The 18492-nt window shown below is 36.2% G+C and overlaps 2 protein-coding genes across 11 annotated transcripts in view; both read right to left on the reverse strand.

Annotated features, from left to right (window-relative positions):
* The window catches only part of LOC140341827 (granulocyte-macrophage colony-stimulating factor receptor subunit alpha-like), a 33964-nt gene extending 25999 nt beyond the window's left edge, over positions 1-7965 (reverse strand). For 2 of the 3 annotated variants that reach the window (XM_072427719.1, XM_072427737.1), the window contains exon 1: positions 7717-7965. The gene's annotated coding sequence lies outside the window, so the exon portion shown is untranslated. Of the gene's footprint in view, positions 1-3351; positions 3512-7716 lie in introns of those variants that run through there. The other variant, XM_072427728.1, reaches the window with a different exon arrangement.
* Positions 7966-11682: 3717 nt separating this feature from the next.
* Positions 11683-18492, reverse strand: part of LOC140341841 (granulocyte-macrophage colony-stimulating factor receptor subunit alpha-like) — a 29054-nt gene continuing 22244 nt past the window's right edge. For 7 of the 8 annotated variants that reach the window (XM_072427758.1, XM_072427774.1, XM_072427750.1 and 4 more), the window contains 2 exons: positions 14542-14626; positions 11683-13897 (listed from right to left, as the gene is read on the reverse strand). In XM_072427758.1, coding sequence (XP_072283859.1) covers positions 13790-13897; positions 14542-14626 — 193 coding nt within the window. In that variant the 3' untranslated portion in view covers positions 11683-13789. The remainder of the gene's footprint in view (positions 13898-14541; positions 14627-18492) is intronic. The other variant, XR_011922955.1, reaches the window with a different exon arrangement.

Consider the following 18492-nt stretch of genomic DNA (forward strand, 5'->3'; position numbering starts at 1 on the left):
CCTGTTGGCTAATATTAAAAAAGAACAGTAAGCCATGCATACATAGTTACATAGTAGGTTAGGTTGAAAAAAGACATAAGTTCATCAAGTTCAACCAACTAGGGAAATAACATATCCCAAATATAAACCCTATGGACATATTTGATCCAGAGGAAGGCAACAAAAAAAAAACCCTGCTACAATTTGCTTAAACAGCAAATAAATCCTCTCCTGATTTCTCCTCCTCTACTTAGTCACTCACAGTAGTGATGCTTGTAGTAGAGTCTACTACGCACGTCGCTCTGGGGGAAGTTTTTTCTCCTGTGAGTGGTGTGTGGCGTAATTCCTTATTCATGAGGCAGGCTTTCTGACTGAGCACAACTGGAGTATAGACTTGCTGCTTTGTACTGTTCTGCAATCCCTCCAGGTATAATGACACTGTGTTTTTAAAACTGACCTACTGCAGTCATGTATCCACTCTTCACTTTTCTTTTTTCTTTTGCTCCAAACTTTTTACCTTTACCTTCCTTTTTGGAATGCATTATTGCATGCAGTTTATGTATCTTTACAGGCAAAGTATCTCTGCAATAAACATATAAAGAATTGGGCTGGTCAATTCCAATGAAATAAAGCCAAAAGGAGTGATAAAAAATGTTTATCCAATGATGCCATGAAACCTTCAAAACTCGGAAGACACTTGCAATCAAAACACCTGGATTTAGCTAAGAAACCACTTGAATATTTTCAAAGACTGAGTGATATTATGCAAAATCAAGTAGGTGCTTTAACAAAAATAAATGTTCAAGACAAGTCCCTATTAAAGGCTTCTTATCTGATAGCACTTCAAATCGCAAAAAATAAAAAGACATTTACCATTGGAAAAGAATTAATTAGGCCTTGTATGTTACAACCCTGTTAATGGATTTAAGGAAAGCAGGCTGTCCAGAAACTGAAAGAAATTCCTATGTCCTCTAACACTGTCAAGCGCAGAATTGAAGACATGGCTGAAATTATTAAAAATCGGGTTAAAGAAATGGTGAAAAATTCACTATTTTTTTCAATTCAACTTGTTGAATTAACAGACTTAAGTAACAAGCACTTCTCCTTTGTTTTGTGAGTGTTGAGGTTGAAGTGGAGTTACAGAACAACTTTGTTCGCTCAATATGCCAGGTGGACAACTAGCTCTGACATTGGTGAAGCACTTAATAGGTTTTTCCTGGAACAAGAAATTGATTGGAAAAAAAGTATTGGGATATGTACTGACGGTGCCACAAATATGACTGGACATCTTTCAGGAATTGTTGCAAAGGTAAAAAAAGTTGGTCACCCAGACATTTTGTCTACACACTGCATTATACATCATGAGCAACTTAAGAAAGTACTTTACTAGCTTTAGAAATTGCAGTAAAGTACGTTCTTGTATTAAAAGAGGAATAGACTGCAGAGATGGAGACATAAATGTAATTAGCAAACACATATGTAGAGAAAGCAAAACTACTGCAAGTCTGCAGAAGAGGAAAACTTTCAAGTGTATTTTTCCCATGAGCAAACAATTAGCAGACAGCTGAATGGGTGATATGCAAAATTTGTAACATCCTGTACAATACTTTTCTACTGAACAAACAAATGCAGGAGGAAGAAATGTTGAACATACCATGTACAGTATTGTACTTTATGTTCTCTAGTTATTAATTGCAAATAATTAAACTTTATTTCCAGCCATACATACAGCCCAAACAAGTTTGTCTCCATGAACCACAAAAATGTGTTGCTACACCCATTTTGCTTTACGACAATGTAAATAGGAGTATTGTTTTATGTTATTTTTAAAGCTGAAATATGTGTTTGCTAATTACTTTCAGGACTGTTTTTTTTCTAGGATAAAGTAATGATATTGAAAGGTGTGTGTTGTAATACCAATGACAAATATAGAGGAGCACAGACTAAACATTATGGCTCTTATAAACATCAGATAAATGTTCTATAAAAAAGGGGACAGGGGAGCAGCCCCCCACTGCACTCTGATTTATAGGAATGCATAGTGGTTGTTCTTGATTTGTCATTTATTAGTCCACTATGGCATATTGATGAACTGCGTTGTGGGAGTGCTATACACATGTTGGATTTTTGAGACATGTGTACATAGCATTACACATACAAAGCAGCACACCTGCATTAGCCGCTGATAACACTGAAAATATGTAACATAAAATCTGGACAACTGAAAGCCTTAGCAATAAATTGCAATACCACAGCCCAGAATAGACGGATACAAATGGAATATAATTAAAGATTTATGGCTATTTGTCACATGACTGTTCCTTAACTTTCAGCATGTTTGCAAAATGATACAATATGTCATTTCCCTATTTGTGTGTATAATACACAGGGCAGCACTTTAATTCTTGAATTTGCAACATGTTCCAGGGAGTTTATGCTCTAATTAAAGCCCATCTCTGGGCAAAAAAAAATGTTTTATACTCAATAAAAATCTTACATTTGTTTTTATATAGTGTTAGTTGATTTGTCTTGATTGGTAGGGCTATGTAATTCTCGTTTACAACAACACAACAGGCTGTGAAATATAAGTACAACACTAGGATGTTCCGATGCTTTGCAGTGTTATCAGGTTTTTGGAATACTTGAATATATTGAATATATTTGAAGGAATATAGGTTTAGCAAATTAAATTTTCACTCTGCAATTGCTAATTTACTTAGCTTTGTAAATAAAGTGAATCTTTTCTAACGTCTGCCATCTAATCATGTGCAGGCAAAAATAGTTTTTTTTTCATTTTTCCACCTTATTTGTCAATATAGGTCATGTATACTTTGCAGAGTAATACATCACTTTACTAAATGAACAGCCTAAAAATCTAAAAAAATTGAATAAGTTTAAAGAAGGCAGAGCACAGGAATGACCCTATCAGTGTGCTTAGATGAGATGTAACCAATGTGCCTGTATAAATACAATGGTGGAGTAGGAGATTGTTGAGCTATAGCTACATTGTTTTGTTCCGTAGCAGGAAAACTCATTAAAAAGTGATGAGAAGTTATGTTTACAGAATGTTTATATTGGAAAGAGAGTGGTAGCAGGATGTTTGTAAAAGTGTTCTAATAAAAGGATGTACTACACCTATTAAAAATCTATGGATTTTACATGTACACATTACAGTCCCAGTTTCGAAAACCCCAAGGTTTTGTGCTGAAGAAATAAACATTTTCAATAACCCTTTTACTCTCTGACTATATTACATACATAGTACACCAGGGTAGAGTAGAAAATATCAGACCACATATAAATTTGGATAAAGAGTCAAAGCACTCCTGATTCCACAAAACATAGCACTTAGCATAGCAAATCTGTACTTACAGATGCTTTACAATCTCCTGCAGTGTTCCAACAAAAACAGCATTTTCTTCCCTTCCCAAGCTTGTGTGAGTTCTCTCTGCGTTTTCAAATAAGTTCTTGGGAAGCATATAGGTAAGAACATAGCTGTTTCCCAATTCCTAGCCTGTTTGACTGGTTAGGATGCATTCACACAACATCAATTTCTCAGATGACGTCTAACTAAATTGCTGGAGTGTAAGAAAGGAAGCAGTTATTTTTACATTTATAATCATATTTCTGGGACAGCAGTACCCATAATATATGGAAGTAACAATTCATGTATTTATGAAAGCAACATCACATTTCGATGTTCCTTTAAGTGAAGGGCAGTTTGCAGCAACATGTGCCATTAAAACTTATAATATAGTTTTGATTTATTCTGTTAATGGGCACTGACCTTCCTGGCTTAACATTCCAGATGCATAATTGTTGCGTGACATAATTTTTCCAGTAATGAACAGTCTTACTAGTTGCTGTCGGGCATAATTACTCCACAGTAGGTACAGAAAAATCCTCATCTGAAATTTAACTTCAAGTTGGCTTACTCGAGGTCCAGTACAACCACCTCCAGTAATTGATTGGTCAGTTGGGTCTACAACACAGATAAGGGTGTCCATCTGTGTAAAAAGTACGCTTATGGATACCCAGAACATATATGAATGTAGTCATCTCTAGACCTATGAGTATTTGCATTTTTAATTTTTTTTCACAATTTTTTGACTTTTCACCAAAATTTTTACTTTATATATAAGGGTAGACAACCCTGTCATCTTCATCCTGGCCCAGAGGAAACGACAGGCACCTTCATCTTTGCCCGTTTTCTTCCTTCTTCTGGCTACATCAACAGATCTTGCACCTGCGCAGTGCATAATTGGGTGACATAGCCAGAAGACGGATGAAGATGGCGGTGCCAGAGGCTTCCTCTATGCTGGGATGAAAACGGAAACAGGATGGCGCCGGAACCAATCAATAACATCTCCAGTGAGATTGAGGGAACTGAGGAATTAAAAGTGAGTTAAATTTTTTATTTATTTAGTTCCACTTTAAAAAGAGAGAAAAGTGGGGCTACAAAACGTGATCATTGCTCTTTCCCACACATCTTTTCTAATAGTCTAAAGTTATTAGGATAAGCTCCAAATGTTTGTATACCTTCATTTTTCTTATTTTTATAAATGTTTCAGCTTAATTTTGCATGGAGTGCAATGGGAGATTGCAAAAACATCCTGGTTTTAAAATTGGTGAACTACCTTGATTAAGGAACTCTGGTCTGTCCTTGCTGCTTCAGTCAGGAAAGTCAATGGAGTATTCAAAGCTTGAGCAAGCATGAAACTGGGGAACATACTTACTTATTGCTTGCTGTAAACCTATATTTAGTTGCTGTGGCTCACTAAATTCTTATTATCAGTTTACAATTTCTTGTTGGACTTGCACTTGCTGAAAATTTGCATTTTACTGCTGAAATGCTATTCTATAATGTAAGTTTGCATTTGCCATTACTACTGTAGGAGATAGGTAGCAAATGCAATTCCTGTCCTTATTTTTTTCTTTTATTTGAAAATAAATCTTGATATTTGTTTGGCTTAGCTACATATCACAGAGATAACTACTAGAAATCAATCATCACAAACCGTTTTAATGGTGTTCTTGCAGCAACACCATTCTCTATTTTTCCCCAGGTTGTGTGAGAACACTATGAAAGGTACATGGGTGTGTTTCGGTTTCTGACTGAATAATTTAGTACTATTTATGTAATGTGTACTGATACAGTACATAGTTAGTCATGTTAAATAAATAGATTTCAATTGAATTCTACCAAAAGACAAAAACAAATTAATTAAAAATCATCCACAGATGATCCAGGTTAAGACAAAACAAATAATTAAACCATTGTACTAAGCTCCAAAAAAAAAAATTCCCCTGTGGTATCCTAAGGCAATAAGATAATCCCTCGAACAACAAAAATGTTATTACTTAAAATATTAGAACAATTTATATTTTGATCCTTTTTAAACAGTCTGAAAAGTTTACACAATTCCACAGCTCTTACTGTAAAGAATGTCAAATGTAGCTGGTAAACTTTTTTTTGGTAAAATTCCCCCGCCTTTTCATTGACAATGACCCTAAATAAACAGCATTGCAGTAAGTTTTTCATTTTTATAAATCATTATTGTATTTATATAGGGAATTTTATCTTCCTAAATAAGAAAAAAAATATTTTTTTTATCATACCTGAGATCCACCACACCCTTTATTAAGTCATATGCATATCTCTACCTTATTCTTACATTATGCAAACAAACAAAACTGTTTAGAACTGTTTCTGGATTTCTGCCAGCAACCAGGAGTTGTACATGTACTGAAGAAATGTGCTGAATATAACTTTTTTATTTGCCTAGATATATGCTTTACAGAAATAAAGAAAAAAAAATATTGTGGCTTTAATACTATCTGTACATCTCCAGCATCTATTCTGTGTGCTGAGGACTGCAGGAAGCCGCCAGTGTGCAAAGTGCAGCAATATAGACACACAGAATGTAATTTGCTCACAGTTTCTTTGCTAATCATCTATGTAGAAGCAACCCTGTACAGCACTCACAACGTAGTTCACTAATGATAAATAAAAGGTACAATACTCTACCTCAATGAAGTGCAAAACATGGTATTACCTTTTGCACATGGTTGTTGTGGCGAACACTTTTTTTTTTAAAGCCCAATTAACTTCCCTGGNAGTATGAATAATGAGTATTTTTAAATGTAGAAGCCGTACATTTAAAAATACTCAATATTTTAAAGTCCCGCTTGGTCCCGCCTATTAGCCCCATGGTCCCATCCTCCAGCCTAAGGCTCGCAAGCAGATGCCCAGCCAGCATCTGCTTCCCCTGGCCTCGTGTCCCCAATTATCACACGCCAGAGACGTCTGTGTAGCCTGGCAATGCCTGGTCCAGCATCGCCAGGGGAAGCAGATGCCAGGCATCGCCGGAGGTCACACGAGCACTGTTGGAGGACCCCGCTGGAGCGTGGGAACCAGGTAGGACTTTAAAACCCCCTGGCAATCCCACCCAGAGTGTGGCTCGGGGTTACCGCTTTTGTCACTGAAATATATCCCGAGCCATACTTGGGAATACTGCCAGGGAGGTTAAACGAAAAAAAAAAAATTATTGCGAGTAGGCAGGCTCTATATTGCAGAAGGAATATGCTATGTCTTTTCAAAAAAATAAAACTTCAGTGAAATAAACTTTTAAACCTGTTTGCAATCTTCTATATATTGTACACACAGCCACACATGCACAGCTCAATGTAAAATGCTGGCATACCTGGCTGCCTAGATTCAATTAACTCCCGTGCCCAAGTGCTGGAGTTATGTCATTCCAGTCTAGCAAATTAAGATGGCTGAAGATCTAAAACCTGGAGAAGGACCGGGTAAAGATACTGGCACTGGTAAAGTAGAAAGGAAAGTTAAGTTTAGGTAAATATTTGCAAATAGGCAGTTGAGTTTGTTTTATAGCAGGAGAAACATGGCCTGTTCCTTCTAAATAAAGACCTAGCCTCCTAGTAAATGTTTTTGTTTTTTTACATTTAGTTTTGCTTAAAAATGATTATCAAAACACTGGGCTAGCTTCTGAAACTTTTACTGAACTCAAAGAGCTTGAAAAATACGGAACTGCAAGATCCTACTTTTTTATTTAGTAGCTAGAAATGTTACATATAAGTATTCTATTTGTTTTTTTATTGGTAACCAGTTTATCCACTTTTTTTGTGGTAGGATTGGAACCCGAAATAAAGAGGTTCTCAAACTACATGAACAAAATAATGACTGACAAGCCTTTTTTCCTGCCTCCTCAAATGAAATTTATTTTAATAGCAAAGTGGCCCCCAGGCATCAGCTTTTGCTGTAAAAGGCTCCTGTAGCCTGCCTTCATGATTTTGCTATAGAGTGATTGCATCAGGCAGGGCACTCATTCCTAATACATTCTATCCCACATTTAGTATGAGCTATGTTAAATTACAAGTATTGCTGTTCATTATGGTATAGAAGATTTGGTTTCTGTTGCAAGTGTTTATACCACACATGTTATAAAATGTGTGTTACTAAGGCAAAAAATTTATTTAATGGCCTTCAAGCAGTAGTATTAAGCCTAAGTCTTAAAAATGACCGGTTTAACAGAATAAAGTACCTCCTAGTCTGTTCTTTGTCAACCCATACATTTATTCTGTGATATGTTTTGAAAAAAAAAAAAACATTACAAAGAAAGGTAGGTACATGCACTAATTAGTACTGCTGTTCATACAATTCTTTTTTAAAATTTGATAGAAAAACATCTGCTACTATTAAACATAAAATCTTACCCCTTTGAAGATGCTCTCATTTGAGTTCTTCTTTAACCAGATCTGCTGATTTTTAGATTGTTTCAATCTGCACCTCATTTTACCAACCTGTCTCACAAGTGACAAATTCTTGTTGCATATAATGTGTATTGCGTAAAAATGTTATCATCATCTGATACGTTGGTAAATACTCTTCTAAAAATATGTTTGGTAAGAGACATAAAAATCTTAGCAAATATGTCCAAGTTCTTTTCTTAGTGGGTAACAGGTTTCTTAGAAGTTGAGACTGTAGACTATGGTTTTCCTGGTATGCTTTCCTACTATTATCATGCAATACTTTATCTCTCCAGTTTCCTTCCTTTCTGTTTATGTATAATGATCTCATGTAGCTGCATATTTTCACTTTCCTTCGCTTTCATACAAGGCTGGTCAATGAACACAGTTTTATCTAATGAAGATATTCTTGTGAAGATGTGCAGACTTTCAGAAAAGGACACACAAAACTGTTTGGGCCTGTTTATTACAACCTGAATAACAACTTTTTAGTTTGCTGGATTCCTGATTGAATTTTGCCTACTGTCTTTGAAGAAAACTAGCAAAATAATACTAAAAAATGTTCTAAACTTCGACTTATGAAGCTTTAAAAATAAATGTTGAAGTACAACATTGATGACATTTTGATGAAGTGTTTGCAGATAAGGGTGCTTTTATGAGGTAATGTTCCCTTTCAGTCAACAAAAATACTAACCGGCAGGGTGCTGTAAAAAATCCAATCAGCCGGTTCGGCAATTTATGACCCGTTAAGCCCATATAACTGTATACTACTACCTTTGATAATACAAAACAGTCACTCCTCCACGCAAGCTGTCTTCAAGATGTTTGTGGGTATCCTTGCATGAGCTGCCAAATACTCTCAAAATATTTCAGCAGGATTTATTTCCAGTTTCAGACCTCATATTCACAAATATCAGCCAACCCTCATATAACACAGAATGTGACTCATTGGGCCTGATTTCATGAAGTTCTCCAACACTGGAGAGGATACACTTTCATCAGTGATCACCTAGCTTCACCAAGCTTGAGATTTTTCTTGTTGAATTTTGTCATTTGTTGATTCAGACATGTTTACTGTTATTAGGCCCAAACAACTCTAGGATGGTTTATTAGTCCATTGCACATTGTTCAATAAGGCCCACCTTTGCTTATTTGTTCAAATGTACACTGTAGTATTTTTCTAAAGTTAGATCATCTGAAATGAAGTATTGTTAACAGTATCCTTAATATTAATCCTTAATATTATCCTTAACAATCCTTAATATTACTATAATGAATATGTTATCTTCATATGGACACATATTTTGTTTGTTTGAGTAACCTAAACAATGTAGCAATTATAAATGGGCCCCTTTCTACTTCCAGACCCCGTAACAACTACAAGTGTTGTGATGGGCTCATAGACATCCACAATCTTTTTCCTGATGCCACTAGAGAGTCTTTAAGATTTGGCATGGCAACACCATGTGTCCTAAATATGACAGTTTCCACCTCCATACTTCCTAAAAAGGTTCTAAACATTGAGAATAAGTTACTAAAGTAAAGGAGTTTGGGCTGTTCACTTAGGATTGTGAGATATTGTTCTATAACCTTGCATGTGACTGAATTTGCAAATTTAAAAAGAAAATCAAATTCACATTAAAATAAAAAAAAAAACACCTTTCTGGTTTTCACTTCTGAGCCAGAAGTTTGGTGCGTGAGAAGTTCTGTAAGACAACCGAATGATATTGTAAACTAAACTATTTTGGATGATCTGAGCTCAGGCCAAAATGTAATTTAGGTTTTGGATAGAGTTGGAAAGGGGTTGGACCCATGCCAAGCATTTCTGCTGTCTGTGTCTGCGCTGGAGATATTCCCCTTCTCTGTTTCCCCAGGTGACTATTGTAACTAAAACAGAAAATGATGGAAAACTTAAATTTTACAATTGTCCTGGGAAGATATAGTGTGTTGGTCGCTGTCTGTGAAAAAGGCTGTTGTGGAAATGTATTTGAAGAAACATAGAGTAAACATAAATCCGTGTTACATATTTGGTCAAATACCATTACTACTTCTCCCAGTCTGGTTTACTTTCGGAGAGATGAACAAACTTTTGTGTGTGAGAACACATAACACTGTATACTCGTTGTCACTGTACCTTGCATTATCTTTTACGTTATTATGTATTTAAAGCGAAACTAAACTGAAAATAGAAAAAAAACAAACACCTTTAATTCCGCAACCGATTGCACTGAAAAAGTCCCCGATCAGGTCCTGTGCCTTCCTGGAATTCTCCTTCGTCCCTACGCAGAGGAAGTGCTGAGAGCCGCCAACTTCGGTCTTCTGCTTCCTTCTTCTGACTATGTCACCCAATCTCACACTGCGCGGGTGACATAGCCTGCTGTAAAAGGTGAAACAAGATTCCCAATGTCACCGCGTGTGCATGAGATCAGGATCTCTTTTCCTCCAGTGCCCCTTCTGCGCATGCCCGAATTTGGGCGTGTGCAGAAGGAGCAGCCTAGAGTATCCTGGGATGCGTAACTTATTGCAGGAGTTTGCAGGAGTTAAAAAAAAACAATATTTGTATTTTTTAAAAAAGGGATTTCAACGCTTTTATGCAAAGTTAAAATTTGATTTTAGGTCCGCTTTAATAAGTTTACTCAGTTGTGGGTCTGGGATCAGCATCACTTACTCCGGTTATATGTATTATTAGGTATTATGATAAATAGACCTTCAGATGAGTAGCTGACTTTATTTTGTACTGTGTTGGTACTGATCACACCTATTGATGCAAATTAGATGAAAATGGCCTAAATGACCTACCAGTTCAAATATGTTTAGCCAGAAAGTATCCTTTGTCAGCAACTGAGAATGCAACACATTGCATGGCAGCATTTATTAAACGAAGCTATGTTTCCATTTTCATCCCTTGTTGCATGTCAATGCTGCAAATATTCTGCATACTCCTTGAAGCCACGTTCTGTCCACATGCACTCCAGTAATGACTTCACATAATTTCTTAAGGTGAGTTTTAACAGTGATTCATACTTGCATATTGTTTGTTGAAACTTTATTCTGTGATTGCATTTGTAGTCTATTAGAAGGCTGAATTGCAATGTGACAACAGAGAAGACAGGGACGGAGCATTGTTTACTATTTCCCAAAAAGCATACTCCTGACTTGACCCCTGATGCACAACTTGACTTGTCCTATAATATTTAAGATCAGTCCTGTTCCCCCTTCACCTACTGAACCTATGATTAATATACTTTGGAAATTAAAAATACATCCCATAAGTTTGTATTTTCTACAGTCCTCACGTGCTGTAACAAAACCAGCTTTTGCTGCAATTTTTTTATTTTCTTCCCATGTAATTTTTTTCTTTCCACCCCATATCTCTGTGCCTAGGTCTTCCTGGACCCACACCAACCTTTGGGTCACAGCAATGGATGGCAGTGTTTCATCCTGTAAAGTGTGTAACAGACTCTTGCTGTCAGAGACAAGTGGAGTTTTTAAACAGTAAATTGTTAAACATTTGTACATGAGATTACATGAGTACACAGTGTCATCTACTGGTAGCCAACATCCATGATCAAAAACATCATTTAGGAGTAGGTAACCCACCATAACCTGTTCAACCAAAAGTACAAAATACTTTGACCTATTAAAAAAAACATTAAAAGATGAAAAGACAACCTTTGTAATTTTATTTTTCCCCTTTTAAGTTAAACATTTTAAAAATAACACCATTAAAAAATGCATTCACATTAATTTGACTGAAATTTCATTTTAATATTGTAATAAGTGTTAGCAGTGATAGCCTCACTTCTGTGTAGTTTCTTGTATTTTCAGGTAAAAATAAGTGCCTTGGTTGACATTTGGTGTATATTTGAGTAAATACATTACTTTTTTGTGTACAGTATGTTTCTTCTACAAATCACGATACAAACCAAATAATAAAGGTGTCATGTTTTAATTTGTACAAATTTTCAATTTGCCACAAAAAAAAAAGTTACATATCAATAGTAAAGTGCGGCAGCAGCTTCTGTTAATTGATGCAAATACAAGCAAGGTGTAGGACATAAATGCTTGAATCCTTGCCAATACCAAAGGCTTTCAAGTGCTATAAAAACTACATAGAAGCTCAGGTGATCAATGAGAAATTCCCCAGCATCTTGACAGACACCCATGATAAATTTATGTCTGTATGCCAGCTCATTGGACATATCTATGCTATGCGCACTCTACGAGCACAATCCCCTACCCAACCCCCTTTCTCTTCTACCCTCCTCCTGTAGCCCCCCCCCCCACACTTTATCATTCGCTTACTCCTTTAACCTCCCTCCCTGTCCACTAGTTCTCCCTGCCCCACCTACATACCCCCCTGACTTGGACCTAGCGTAAGCCACATCGGCCATCCGACCAAGTTTAACACCAAGCTGTCTATAACTCCTGTTAGCAACACAATCATGTTTATTTATTGCATTTGAATATGTCAGGCACCGTTTGATGCCGCAAGTGTAGAAAACCAAAGACACACTCTGCTTGTTGTTATTATGCATTATGTCTTTTTATCTCTTGCTGTTATTACTTATGTATCGTCCCCGATTGTTGTTCCTTGTATATTACAACTCCAGGTTTCTTTTCAAAAAATTATTGTTAAACAAAAATTAACATAAACATGGCAAAGTCAACAGATTTATGGAGTAATACACATTTACAAAATCCATTTTAGTTTTTATATAGATATAAATTAAATAGATTTTATTGTAAACATTTGCTTAATCCAGTCATATATATCAAATTACATATAAAATGAAACATTTTCAGTGTGATCTCTGTCTTTTTATAATCAATATAAAGCAGTCATGATCAATCATACAACAAATATATTACAATAAATACATGATGAAAAGTGAAACAGTCAGGAGTACAGGGGTTGTCACTATTGGCTGTTTCTGAAGATCCAGAATTGTGTTTGACTCACTAACAAAGGTACTGAGCTTTGCTTATCAGGTAGTGAAACACACAATGGGCCTGATTTATTAAACCTCTCCAAGGCTGGAGATCATACACTTTTACTAGTGAAGCTGGGGGATCCAGCAAACCTGTAATGGATCTGGTCCAGATTCAAAACATTTGCTAGCAAATATGAAATGACTTTGAAGAAATCCATTCTAGGTTTGCTGGATCACCCAGCCTCACTGATGAAAATGAATCTTCTCGAGCTTTGAAGAGCTTTATTAAATCAGGCTCAATGCATCCAAGCTTGTTCCATGTTAGCAACAGACCAAACAGAAAGAAGGATGAAGACAGCCCAAAAAACAAACCTCCAAAAAGAAGGTTAGGTATGGCAAGAATAAACCTGCTCCTATCCACACAGGCCAAAAAATCATTTATATTAATTAAATAACATGTGTTATGAAATATATGACCAGGTTGGATTTGCATTCATTGAGCTTCAAGTTGGTAAAAGCTTATTAAAAAAATCTCAAATAATAATACAATTACATGATAAACATATTTGATTCCTATACCATTTCCAGCTAAAGTGCTTTTCTGCAATACAAACGAGGACATAGGAATCACACACTAAAATGTAGGCATTTTTCCCAGTATTAATCTACCTCTGTGGATGCCAGGATGCAATTTTTTTTTCATTTAGAGATGAAGCAGCCCCTATGACAGTCCCGTATCTCAGATATTTGCAGGTTCATGTCTTTGTAAAAGCGTTGGCTAATGGGCTTCTCTTAACAAACCTCCTGGCCCCATGCCCCTAATAGATCTTAGGGTAGGCTAAGGTCCAAGCACTGGCCAGGCTAGACCTTGAGCTGTGGGCCAGCCAGGTCCCACTGGCACTCCTTGTCTTCTCTAAGATGGCTACTGCACTTCTGAATCTTCAAATAAAATTATCTTTTCCTTTATGAACAGAACTGCAAATACAACGTAATGTAATTTTATACAAAAATAAATAGTTGGTTGTAGACCAATGTCTTAAGAAGAACACAATCTGATGTATTACCAAACATTTGAACACACGTATCTATCACATCCCTATACTTGCTCATAGATTTTTAGGCTTCTCATTATGGGGGATTTCTGTTACTTGTAAGAAAACACATTCTTCATCTTCTTCCGGAAGACTTTTCTTGATCATATTCTGTTCCTGAAACTAAAAAGCAAAATTTTTAATATGAACATTTGATATGAGGTCATGAAAATTTATACACCGAAGGAAAAGCATTGAAGGGATTTTTACATTAGGGATGAGCGAGAATGCCTTTGAAATTCTCACGAAATTTTCTTCGAACTTCCGATGGGTCCGCAAAATTTTGGTGAAAGGATTTAGTAGACCCATCGGAAGATTGAGGAAATCATTACAGGAGGAGTACTGTGGCTGCAATGGGAGCCATGGAAACCTCCTGTGCACGATTCCCGGACACTAGAATTCAAATGAGGGCAAGCCCTCATTTAACCTTTAGTGCCCGGGGATCGCGCACAGGAGGATTCCCGCGGCTGCATTTATCAAGAGAATATCTATCCAAGAACACAAAATGTAAACAAAACACAAAAAAGAAACTTTCATTAAAAAAAAAGGAACAATTGGTAGGATAAACTGGGGAAAGTGGTAATGGACAAACTGCCAAATTTACCAGAGGGACTGGCCTTTGCACATATGTTTTGTAAAAGGAGGTGAATAGTATCAAGATAAATACATGGTATATATATTCAAAATAGCGCTCTCAAACATTTTTACAACAATTTCATATACATATCTACAGTTTAACAATATACAGGACAAATGTTTGGTCATACCATTAATCCATTCTGTTCAGCTGTTTCAAATATATTCTCTGATGGTTTTGGTATTTGTGGAAATAGTCTTTTCCTTATTTGAAACCTAAATAATAAAAAAAAAGGATGTGACAATATTTTTCAATGTTTTTTAAATTCTAATTTCTTCCTATTGCAGTTGGACTGTAACACATATGTATTTTTTTTGTCTAAAATGACATCATGTTAAAGTATTTAAAGTGTTTTCCAGCTAGAACTATTTTTTACTTGGAAAGACTGGTTAATGATTGCAACCCCTGTCCCAATCCATTGGTATTTAGGACATTTCCCTCATGTCTTGTGGGGAAAGCTCCCCAACAGAAAAAGATGGGATTTTTTTCTTGTTTTTAGAGTAGAAAGCAATAAATTGTTATTTCATTTTGGCTAGGTTATTAACTGCTAAGCTTTGCATGTAAGATGTTTTGGCTTTGGTAAGCCATTAGATGTGTTGAATAAGAGAGATAAAGAAACTGTGGTTTTGTTAAGGCCAAAAGTATATATTGCCTCCTCCTTACTCCTCCTACTTACCCCTCCTACTTACTGTAGAAAGAGAACTGTATTTGTATAAAAACAAAGCCTTGTACACCAATCACAAATAACTGGTCAATCCCAAAGGCAATCGTGGAGCCCTGCCTTACCTCTCCCTGCTGTTTACCAGCAGCCCTGCTGTATGTCTATAGGGATGGGGATGTCTTTCAGTGCCTGAGAAGGCTCCGTGTAACAGTGGGGGGAAGAGAGGGCAGTCTGAGGTGAGCAGTGCTGGGCAGCCCAGTCAGTTCAGGCTCCGGGTCAGGGTTCAACTACAGAGATAACTGTGTACAGATTAGCAGTTTTTTTTCCTGTGCAGCACATCATTCTCCTAAAACAGGTGAACTGTAGCTTTCCTGTCACTATACTCTTGTAGTGCAATGTCTGTGCAATGTTCTGCCATTCAATGTTTCATTAGCTTCAGTCACTTCCGTGTGATACACTTGATATATATATAAATAAATACATGCTTAGCATTTTTATTGTTGGTAGATTATTTTGACTTTTGACTTTAGACATTTAAAAAGTAGCTTGCAAGCCAAAAAAGTGTGGGCACCCCTGGGTTAAGGCATTTGCTTAATATTTTATTTGTACATTGTACTATACATTTATATTGTTGTTACCACTGCTTTGTATAAATACTCACAATATATACTTTTTGGCCTTAACAAAACCCTGGTTTCTCTGTATCTCTCATTCAACACATTTAAATTTAAATATTTGAGGGCATTGAATACTATTCAAGGGAATATACTCTCTTTTCTTTTCCTTTATAACTTGCTTTTTGGTAAGCCATTACTACTAGATAAAAAGGTGAAAAAAAACATTCATTGGGAAAGGCTTCTGCATTTTCTTGAGCACAAAGGTATCTGTCAACAATACCAAGAAGCATGACGGGGGCAGAACAGTAGAATGCAGAATGCTACAAATATGTCAAAGTCATTAGCAATATGTTGAAAAAATGTAGAAAAAGCATTGAAGGACATGGAGTAGGGATGTGTGACAGCAGGAGACAGGCCAATTTAGATTTTTAATTTGGAAAAATAAATTATTACTTCCTCTTGGTCAGGTTGTTAACTGCTGAGCTCTGCATGTGAAGTGTTTTTAAAAGTTTGACACCAGCTCCCCCTTCATAACATGTTATCAGAGATTCTGTTTTCTGATTGGAAAAATCTTATCCCGATCAGATAAAAGGGTGTCTATAAGGTGAATTCCTTTCTTTTCTTCTGCAGAATGACATTGACCTTACTGGCACAGAGAATAGGATAAAGGCCATGTAACTTGAGAGGGATAGAAATGTTACAGATTTTCCTATGATATAAAAAAAAGTGTTAGATTTATAAAAAAGAAAGATTAATAGATGTCTGAGTAACTTGTAAAGTGTAATTTAGGTGATTTTATATGAAAATGGAAAAACACAGTAATGCCTGGTACTTGTGGAGAACACTCAAGGTACACACATTAAAATAGGCAGAACGGCCTGCTTCCAAGGTCTTATTTATCAATTCACATTATTGTGGACTGTATGTTATCATTTAGAAATACAGTAATTGCTACTACAATTTGAGGCTGTTAGGGTACACAATGCAACTAGGAGTAAACGCTATGGTGGATAAAAGCGCAGGCCAGAGAATGAAGCGATGGGAAAAAGACACACAAGACAAGAGAGAGATAAAAAGCAAGTTGATTTAGGACCACAGGAACGGGTGACAGAAAATCAGACATACCACACAGTTCCAGCAAACCTGGAATAGATCAAGACCAGGATTGGAAACATTTTCCAATAGCAAATGATTTAAAAAAAAAATTAATGCCAGGTCTGTTGGACCACTTAGGTTATTCCATAATAGTCTATCTTCTCCAGTGTTGGAGAACTTTAATAATTCAGACCCTATGGGCCTGATTTATTAAAGCTCTCCAAGGCTGGAGAGGCTACACTTTCATCAGTGAAGCTTGGTGATCCAGCAAACCTGGAATAGATTTCTTCAAAGCTGTTTGCTATTTGCTAGCAAATGTTTTCAATCCTGGACCCATTCCATTTCAGGTTTGCTGGATCATCCAGGTTCCCTGATTAAAATGTGTCCTGTCCAGCCTTGGAGAACTTAAAAAATAAATCTCAATGAGAGAATGAGGAGACAAAACGTACACAAAGCTCTGAATAAGATGGCAACAACATGCTTCTGGCAATAAGTAGCTTGTTGTGCATTTTCTTATTGTTCACAACATAGACTTAACATTCACATACTGTAAACTAAATGATGTAAGTACTGAAATAACCAGGGTCACATTTTTACCAAGATCCAAAAAAGGAGACTGTCAGCATGCAGTGGCTCATCAGGACCTCTGGACGCCCCTACTTTATTGTAAATGAGGTAGTCATACCTCACTACATGTTTTCAATTCAGGAATTACTAAAACTGGGGTATAATGGTCTTTCACATTCAATAGGAAATATCCTTTTTCAAATGTAACTAGTGTTGGCTGGTTATGACCAGTACAACAGCAGTTCTATATATTTGTTATGTTATCTTTCAAACACTTTATTACAACTCAAGATTGAGGGATGATATGCAGATATCCTGAAACATGAAATATCCATAATCAATTAGTGGGCTCTTACAATTTAAAGGACTGACAAGCTTAGAATAGGTTAACTTTTAACACAAACTTAATTGAGTGAACCAGTTCCAGTTCTCTGACTGTAGTTTCAAGACATGGTGCACAAAGTCTGTAAATGTTTCTAGGAACATGACATTTAGGAGGACCTAGCTCTCTAGGTTCTGAGTTAGCCTGCCAGTCTAGGAACTTTACTTAAAGGTAAAAAAACACAGCGGTCAGTGCAGGGTCACTTAATTAATCAGCATATGTTTCCTAAACTTTCTTCACTGCTCCTCAACAGCTGCAAATATTTCACACATCTTGGTGTTACACATGGATACATGTTCCCAACCAAATGCCCATATATCACTACATGGCACACCAGCCTAAGGGAAAAAAAAAGCAAAGGACAACATTTTAATAAACATTTCCTCTGTCCCCTAAACACTGCAAACTGAAAGAGGCTTTTACAAAAAAAGTAATTATTTAAACAAAAAATACTGTTAGAGGCATTGGACCTGATCTATTATTATTATTATTTATTATTATTATTATTATTATTATTAATATTATTATAATTAATTTATTATTATTATTAAACAGGATTTTTATAGCACCAACATATTACGCAGGGCTGTACATTAAATAGGGATTGCAAATGACAGACTAATACACACAGTGATATAGGAGGAGAGCACCCTGCCCCAAAGAGCTTACAATCTAGTAGGTGGGGGAATTTACACACAATAGGATGGGAGATATGTAGTGGTGAGAAGTAGTGATGGTTTCAAAAGACAGAAGAAGATG

Source organism: Pyxicephalus adspersus, chromosome 1 (assembly GCF_032062135.1).
Source record: "Pyxicephalus adspersus chromosome 1, UCB_Pads_2.0, whole genome shotgun sequence".
NCBI classification, from domain to species: domain Eukaryota; kingdom Metazoa; phylum Chordata; class Amphibia; order Anura; family Pyxicephalidae; genus Pyxicephalus; species Pyxicephalus adspersus.